The 8814-nt window shown below is 45.4% G+C and overlaps 1 protein-coding gene across 1 annotated transcript in view; it reads right to left on the bottom strand.

Annotated features, from left to right (window-relative positions):
• Positions 1-320: 320 nt before the first annotated feature.
• Positions 321-8814, bottom strand: part of OVOL1 (ovo like transcriptional repressor 1) — a 48244-nt gene continuing 39750 nt past the window's right edge. The window contains exon 4 of the mRNA XM_078660709.1: positions 321-4521. Within this exon, the coding sequence (XP_078516835.1) occupies positions 4226-4521 (296 nt within the window). The 3' untranslated portion in view covers positions 321-4225. The remainder of the gene's footprint in view (positions 4522-8814) is intronic.

Raw genomic sequence — 8814 nt, 5'->3', positions numbered from 1 at the left:
GAGAACCTCAAGAGATACTAAGGAGAGTTGCTAAGGTCTAGCTTAAAGGACGCAGACTTCTCGAACAAGGTATGATGTCACGTTAATTTATGTGGAACGAGAAGTAATCACCTTGATGCCTACAGTTAAAAGTAGGTGTGATGTGGAACGTATCCTGCCGTCCTGGAGAATTTCAGGAAGGAAATCATGTAGGAACAATCTAATATTTTGTTAGTAAAGGGACAATATCTATTGCGACAAAAAGTTCAAATGTTAACCTGTGTTCCTCTACATGGGAGAAACGAAACCCATTTTTCTTACACGACAGCAACATTACACAGTTTCTACAAAACATTTTAATAGCCAACTTAATAATACCTGAATGTTTACTTCTTTTTTCTCTTACCACAAACCATTCATTCGTTAAATTTTAAACATTACAATCTCTTTTTAATCCAAGTTTAGAAATATACCAATCATACTCAAAAGGTTTTCATAAATAATTTTTAAGATAAAAAACAGACCATGTGCATACTTGCTGATCACATTACCTAATAAATGTACACATCGTAAGTGCTAGATTTGTAAATACATTTGCCTGTGTTTTTTTACCTATGAGGCGAACAGTGCATTTTATTTTGCTTTGAATAAAGTAAACCATTTATCCAGTGCCACACCTAGGCGAAAGGCTGAGATTGGCACACATTCTGTACAATGGGACCCTTGTTATATTATGTTGTTAATTTAATTTGTAGCGCACACAAATCACCCCAGGAGGGGAATCTTGGCGCAAAACGAATCTCAGGTAAAGCGGGAACAGCTAAATTAGAACAGCACTGTCTTAAGCAATTTTCTCAATTTAAAATGATTGTAGAGAGGTAACACATTCCAGTAAAGAGGAGCCAGGTAAGAAAAAGACCGGCCCACTGAATGGGACCTTCTGACCTGCGGGACAATGATCAGCGCTTTAGTAGTACCTGCATCGAAGTATCTAAGTATGTTGTATTTATATAGCTTGAACCTAGCTGAAAGCATAAACGCAGTACAGGGTCAAAGGCAAAGCTACAGTCAAGATGTGGACAGCTGGTGTGTGGTGATGTAGTGCTGTTAAAAGAAGGGAATCTTCAGCTGTATCCTAAATTAAAGCAGGGTCCGGGTAGTCCTAAAGCAGTGATACTCAAAGTACGGCCCGCGGGCCGCATGCGGCCCTCTTGACCTTTACATACTGCCCTCATAGTAAACAGCAGCACAAGCTGCGGTTTAGTTACTGAGCACTAACATTCAGAAAAAATAGTAAATAAATGGTCAAGCATTTATTAACCTGCAAATAAATGCTTGCCCCTTTAACATTTTTCTAGACCTCCTTACACAGTCCTTGACCCACCCAAGCCCTTTACCGCCACCCTGCTGGCATCATTGCGGCCCTCGGTCACACCAAAGACCGTACTTTGTGGCCCCTGGGCAAATGTTTGTGAGTACCCATGCCCTAAAGAATATGTGGATGTTTTTTCCAGATCCAGGGTACATGGAAGTAGATCACAGCAGAAAGTGTTTCACATGATTGTGATAACATGGCAGCTGAGAACCTACGACCACATTCTAGAAAACGTGTGCATGTGTGATGGAACTTAAAGTATTGTAACATTTCATCTGCTGGTTTTCTTCACCGAGGAGCCAAGTGACAAATAAGACCAGTATGCAGGAGGAGGGCTCGATGGGAAGGTGTAGGTCCTGACTATCCCACCTGCCTTGCATACTTAAGTAGGAGGCAAGCACCCAGGGCCGGCGCTAGGCATGGTCAGTGTGGGCAGCTCCCAAGGGTCCCGTAGTCAGCCCTCCAAGTTGGGGCCCGCACCAGTGCAACAGAGTCAGACCAGGCCTGAAAGGTGACACCTTGCAAGTGTGCCACCTTAGGAGCCACCCTCCCCTGGCCTCACTGCTATGGTGTAGCAGGGGGAACCTGAGGTGATGGGGTCGGCATTCCCAGTTGCAAGAAGACACATTCCTCAGGTTTGTCCGCAATTAGGCCTCTACCCAAGCAGAGGCACAGCGGGAGGACTATTGCCCGGCTGTTTAGCTCCCTGGCAGTCTTAACCCTCTCTGGAGATATGCAACCCTCATACCTTCTGCCCTTGATGAGCTGTTAAGAGGTGCTTGTAGGTGGCTGAGAGGGAGGGGCTGCAGCTTCAGGAGCCGGGGGCATCTATTCAGATGCAGACAGCCCTGAAAGTTTCAGGTGTATGCAATTTAGAGGGGCCTCGCGCAAATTCCCTTTCTGCCCAGGGCCCCAAAAATCTTACAACAGGCCCTGCATGCACCTGATTCGTACCTATGTAAGCCTTGATTCTCACAAGCCATGGGAGGAGCGGGTGGGCTTCTTGAAGTCCGCCATTTTTACAATCTACCATAATTCACAATTTTACAATCTGCCTAGGACAGAAAATATGGTGAATCTTGGTTCCTGGTGCCTAGAAGTTAACCACATCTGCATGGCAGAATGAGCTTCTTGCACTAAAAATATATTGTTTCTGATTCTGTCTCACTTGATTATTACGCGTGGGTGACCATTTACGTACATTTTTCGAGGATATGTTCGAGAGACCTCAAGACCTAGCTCTTTGGGTAAGAGGTTGCTGCATGATTCACGACCCCCCCCCCCCCATCGCCTTGAGACCCTCACGGGTGAGTAGAGCACTTCACAAATCCCTGATTGAGTGATTGATTGAGAGGTCAAAGCTAGCGAGTCATATAATGTTTCCTTTAGGCCTTCAACCGGTAAGTCAATTTATTTAGTTTCCAAACCACTACCCTGCCTAAAAGTCACCTCAGAGTGTCATTTCCTTACATGTGAGGCACGCTCCCCTGTCTTCAAAGCTGCTAAGCTCCTGCTCTGAACCTGTAAAGATCACCCTGTAAGCTACAGGCAACAACTAGGGAAGGCAAGCATGCCCTCCGAAGGAGCGTGTTTGGCGGTATGAAACACTACTCTACTGCTACTGAACACAGGTATGTATGCATATTAATGTTTTGTATCCCCACTCCCAAAAGCACTTGTAAGAAATGACATCGTTTCTGCCATAAAATGGTTCTAAAATGCACTACCAAACATCATGAATATTTGTTTTTAATTTTAAAAACTCTTACAAAAAAGCTGAGTGTGCTTTGTAACATCCACATATATTATTGTTCAAAAATATATATTCAGAGTCTGTAGAAAAGCAGTAGTTTTGTAGTGATTGCACAAATAGCCAGAAGAAAGACCCAGGTTTCAGATTTTTTTCCAGAGTTTAAGTTGTTCTATTTTTATCAAAAAAGTACTGTTCGTCATAAAAAATGTCGATCAACAACATTCATCGTCCGCAAAATCAGGGAAATATTTGTCTTCTCTTTGAATCAGAGCTGAAGAGTTAACCCCTGTGCAAACTAGCCAGCATTCCCTCCATGGTCCATAGCTGCGGCAAAACATGGGGTATTGGCTACCCGTATATGGTTTCCCAGAGATTGCTTCATTCAAGACTAACATATCAATGTCCACGGAGGTTCTCCATCAATGAGTGACACCCTAGGGAAGGTCTGGCATAAAATATGATGATTTCTGAGACGTTTTCCTAGGTCTAGTGCACAAGATAACTTCCCCAAATTTAGGTTTGCCAGGCCCAGTGATCTGTAGAGATCTGAGCTGAAACATGTAAAAATAAAAAATTAAAAAAAACTCAACATGAGTCATTTCTTCCCAAACAAGTTTGAATTGTTAAGGGTAAATCGGCAGTGTGATTTTTATTTTAAACTATGCTTCAAAAATAAAAGAGCTGGAGGCGATTTTTGAGATTCAGTTTCTTTGTCATGTTGGCATCACTTGATCTTGTGCATGCAGACAGACGTCAATGCTTCTCAACTTCTTCAGGTCAAGACACTCTCCCCCCCTCCCCCACATTTTGTACGGAACTCTCAGCCACAGGTTTTGGGTCTGATCATCAATTTAACATTCTGTAAAAGCTTGTTCGACTGTGATTTATCCACCATCCTGTGCAAGTTTTTTTGCTGCTCTTCGGTGGAATTTGCCAAACTACTGTCTGTTTTGGCATGGCCACACACATTTTTCGTCGTGGTGCACTGGAACTTTGATGGTAAAGCGGTACCATTGCACCTTCTCCCAAAGATTAGGGGAACAGGCCCTCCTTTAGGACGCCAAAGGAAACCAGCATCCAGTAGCACCGGAAGCAGCTAGGAACAATCGCCTATTGGCTCACATGATGTGGCTGTTCTGCAGGAGTGAGCTGACAGTGTTCTGCAGAGCCACTGTCACTTTCTTGGAGGTTCTCCTCAGCAAGGGGCTTTCAGGGTGATGGTCTCGCAGGTGCATAAAATTGGACTCCTGGCTGTTAGCTGTGAACCCACACTCTTCGCATACGTACAACTTGGTGCGCCGTTCCTTGTAGGCATACTGCTGGAGAACACCGTGAATTTTCTTCAGATGGGACTCAAGCGAGCACCGTTGAGTGAATGCCTTGTCACACAGGCTACATTTGTAAGGGCGCACACCTGGAAGGGAAAGACAGGTAAGCAATTGACCAAAGTTCAATATTCATTGTGTATGCTAAATATACACTTAAAACAGTAGTGATACAGCTGACGGAGTGGGCACAGAATATCTAGGAGGGAATATCGTTATACCTTAACATAAGTAGCCAAAATGTCAAAGACAAAATTATCAACAGGTAAGTATGTATAGACTTCATATGGCTACTCCAGATACATATATATATATATATATATATATATATATCTATATTCGCTGGAAAAAAAACAAAGGTTAAAGTAATGTTATAGCTAGGTCAATTTGTCAGGGACAACCTTAATGTTTTGAACTAAAAAAGCACAGAACTTTACCAGTTATAGTTAGCCCTCAGTTATAGTTAGCAGGGCTAACCATAACTTCCTCACCGCCATTCACTGCTTATGACCGCACATATTACATCTTTCATGACATACTGTATGCCATTATTTATGACATCTCTGATGGTTCAGCATGATTATCAAGGGGGGCATGCTGCTCCCCCTCCCTGGGCCGATTTCGGCCCGTGGAGCCCCATCCCGTGTCCCAATATGATTGTCAGGGGGAGGAGGCATGCGTCCCACCATCCTGAGCTGATTTGTCCCTGAGAGCCTCAGGCCCCCCGAGTGCTTTTTCGGGGTATGAGGACACACAGGCTACCTCCCTCGGCTAATTTCAGGCCAGAGACCCGAACCCAGGACCCTCAAACTTAAAGGTGGATGCCCCTGCAACCCCAGCCAGTTCCTCACATAGAACGGGAGCCAGTATTGCTCCTACCCATAGGTAGCAGCTTCTAATGCTGCTCCCTCTGGGCGGGAGCAATATTTCGATCTGTTTCCCTGCCCGCTCCAGTGTGGGCAGGGAAACTAATCAAAAGTCAGCTCCCAGTGAGCATGAGCATTTTCAAAGTTCCCGCCCACTGGGAGCGAACTTGGTGTTTGCACCCGCTTGGTGGGGAAATCAAAAATGCTCCTGTAGAGTGAGAGCTAACACAGGTTTCCCTGCCTGCGCCGTTGTGGTCAGGGAAACCACTATATCCGGGGGGTGGAATCCCAGGGACATATCTACTGAGCTGGCCCCAGGGGATGGTGTCTTCGGGGCATTAATGGCTCAGGGAGGTGGGCTGCTGGGCTCCCCTCCTTAAATTACTTGGCCCTGGGAATGTGCTCTCTGGAGCCTTTAATGGCTAGGGGGGGGGGGCTGCACGGCCCCCTTCCCATTTTGTAAACTTTTGGCTCTGAGGGTGAACTCCTCGTGTCCTTTGGAGGCTTGATGAGGGGGCTACATAGTCCCCTCCCTGTTTTTTAAAATTTCGGCCCCATAGGTGGGCTCCCGGGGCCTTTGGTAGCTTGGGGAGAGGGGCTGCATTCCCCTCTTCCCATATAAACAAATTTCAGCCCTGGGAGTGGGCTCCCCAGGGCTTTTGAAGGATCTGGGAGGGGGGTCACGCAGCTCCCCTCCCTTCTATGAACTCAGTGCTGGGGTGAGCTCCCCGGGGCATAAGCTATTTAAATGTGGTCCAGCCACCGTTTTGCTTTTCGATCTTGCAAGAATCTCACATGATTATGGCATTTTTTGCCTATTTTTTCTTTTTTGGCCCGGGGGGTGTGTCCCTTCGGGGATTAGCGTATTCCTACGATTCCCCCTTAAACCAATTTTGTTTACATTTCAGGATAGGGGACTAAGTCCCCAAGTCCTGTAATGGCTGCCACAGCAACATATTTCTCATGTTGCTGGCAGCCAATCAGAGTGCTAGCTCCTGTGGTAGCAAGATGGGCCCAAGCGAAATAAAGCTCCCTGGGCCGATCAGAATGCTTCATTTTTAAACTGGCACTCCCACAGTCTCTTGCAGACCCAACCATTCAGATATGCAATCATTGTTTACCCTTAATTTCTCAAAAACTACTGAACGGATTTACACCAAATTACAAAAAGCACAATCAGAAGACCAAGATCTAGTTTCCCGCCAAATTTGTTGTAATTTCGTTTAGTAGTTTTTGCTGTGGCCTGACTCAAAGATGCATATGGAAAACACATGGAGATTTTATGTTTTGAGGCCCCTCTTTTTCCTCGGCCCTTGAATGACTGATCACCCTGAATCTTTCCAGGAAGGATCTGAGGTGGATGAACTTTTTGGGGGAAAGTTTTGGTAAGATTCGTCAAACAGCACCAAAGTTATTAGTAAACCAAACTATTATTTTTCTATGGAAAAGCAGACCTAACTATAACTACCTAGTGGCAACAGTACATATATTGGCAAAGTGTGTAGACATGGAGATAATAGAAAATCTGTACTTTCATATATGCACATACCTTTCCATATTTTGATCCTCAATATTTTGACTATGATATTAAGATATCAGAGTAGTCCATTCTGTCATGATTCATCAAATGGCTCCTACCTGACTACAACTCCCAGAAATCCAACTACGTGGGAGGAGTTACTGGACATATATTCCAGCGCATCACTAGGGTGCGCTGTATGTGATTACACTTTCTGAATCTTGTTAGGTTGTGTTAGTTCCTGAAAGCAGGACGTTGGAGAGTCCTTTAGTTAGGAATACCGCTTATTCCATTTCAGGCGAGTGGAGTTCCTGAGTGTTGCTTCTTCGAACGCGGGAGAAGCTGATCTACGTTTCCGTCCTTCCCGCTTGCGGCTGCAGCGGGGAAGGACTTTCGCGTTCTCGGCTGAGACGCGTTCTGTTACAGTTTGGAGGAAGACGGAGGATTTCGTAGTCGTCCTGTGCGACTACCGGATTACCTTCTCGCTAGCGGCTGCAGCGGGGAAGGTTTGGGGCGTTTCCTGAGGTCTCGGCTGAGACGGAGCTGTTTGTCCCCGGCATTGAGTTTGGAGTCCGTGAGCTGCTGCTTGCTTCATTTCCTTCCCGCTAGCGGCTGCGGCGGGGAAGGAGTTTGTGGGGGCTTCCTACAAGCATAAAACATTTGGGAGAAGCTGCACAGTGGAAAGGCTTGCGCAAGACTTCATGATTTGACATTCTCTGCCGGTAAGCCTCAGAAGAGGATGGGACTTGTACTGTTTTTATCCTTTCACTCTTTTTGCTAGTGTTCCGTGTAGTTGGGCCCAGCTGGAAACTAGTGGTTATTTTTTGTTCATACCTTGGATGGCATTTGGCAATGACTGTGTTTCTTCCCAGAACCTTTGTATGCAAACAAACTGCAGAGGTTTCAGTTCTTCACTGATCTACAGCATCGGGGTTACTGGAGAGTGTTCTTTTTGGTTTCAAGGGAAAAGTTATCAAGGGTACGTCTGTTTAGAGGTTCCTGTTCTTTATTGTTTGAGTATTGGTGAACTGGTATTAATTCGGGGTTTCTGTTTCAGGCAGCTGTTTATAAAGTAGAGAAGTATCTGCTATTAGAGAGGAAAGAATCCCCTCCTGATTACGGGGTAGGTAAGGATACTAGCGAGAATTAAATGAGAGTAGTTAGGATTATATGTGATAACCTATTTCTCTCTTTTTGTCGTTTCAGCTATCCCTTCCGTTGCTGTCCCTTCCCTTACCTTTTCCCTCGTTTGATTGCCTTTTCGCTCTGTGTTATTATAACAATCAGAGAGTCGGGAAATCAGGAGGTGGACCCCTTTTTCAGCATCACCCTGATCCTGAGTGGAAGACATTTGTGACAGAATCACATACCCACGTAAAATATCCCTCCCGGTCAGGGGGTGCTGAAAAATGACGACATTAGAAGATGTTCTGCAGGCATTGTTGGTTGTTCAGCAGGAGTGGGTTAACTCTCGTGCTGAGACCGCGGCACTTAAGGATAGAATGGATAGACAAGCCCGAAACCCCTTTGATGCTTCAGGGGGCTCTCCACAGATACAGGTTACAGTGCCTCCGCCAATTCCATTGGCCAGCCCTGAGCGTTATGCAGGCGACCCTCTCAGAATACAGACCTTTTTAACCCAAATAACACTGCATTTTTCATGCAGGCCAGCTTCTTTTCCTAATAATCATTCCAGGGTGGCGTTTGCTATCTCCTACCTTACTGGAGATGCTGCCAGTTGGGCGGTCCCTCTTGTTCGTAATGATGATCCTTTGATGACTGACTGGGTAGCTTTTAGGAGAGAATTCGAGAGAGTTTTTGATAGACGTGCTACCACTCTAAGTGCAGATCGCGAGTTATTGGGGTTGCGACAAGGGAAGAAAGATCTTATAACGTATATGACCACCTTCAATCGTTTGGTTGTTGAAACAGCCTGGCCCGAGGAGAAGAGGATGGCGTTATACTACCAGGGGTTGAATGAGGAAATTAAGGATGCA

This window comes from Lissotriton helveticus, chromosome 9 (assembly GCF_964261635.1).
Source record: "Lissotriton helveticus chromosome 9, aLisHel1.1, whole genome shotgun sequence".
NCBI lineage: Eukaryota > Metazoa > Chordata > Amphibia > Caudata > Salamandridae > Lissotriton > Lissotriton helveticus.
The sequence above is the reverse complement of the archived record's forward strand: the minus strand, read 5'-3'. Positions and strand labels throughout refer to the sequence as shown.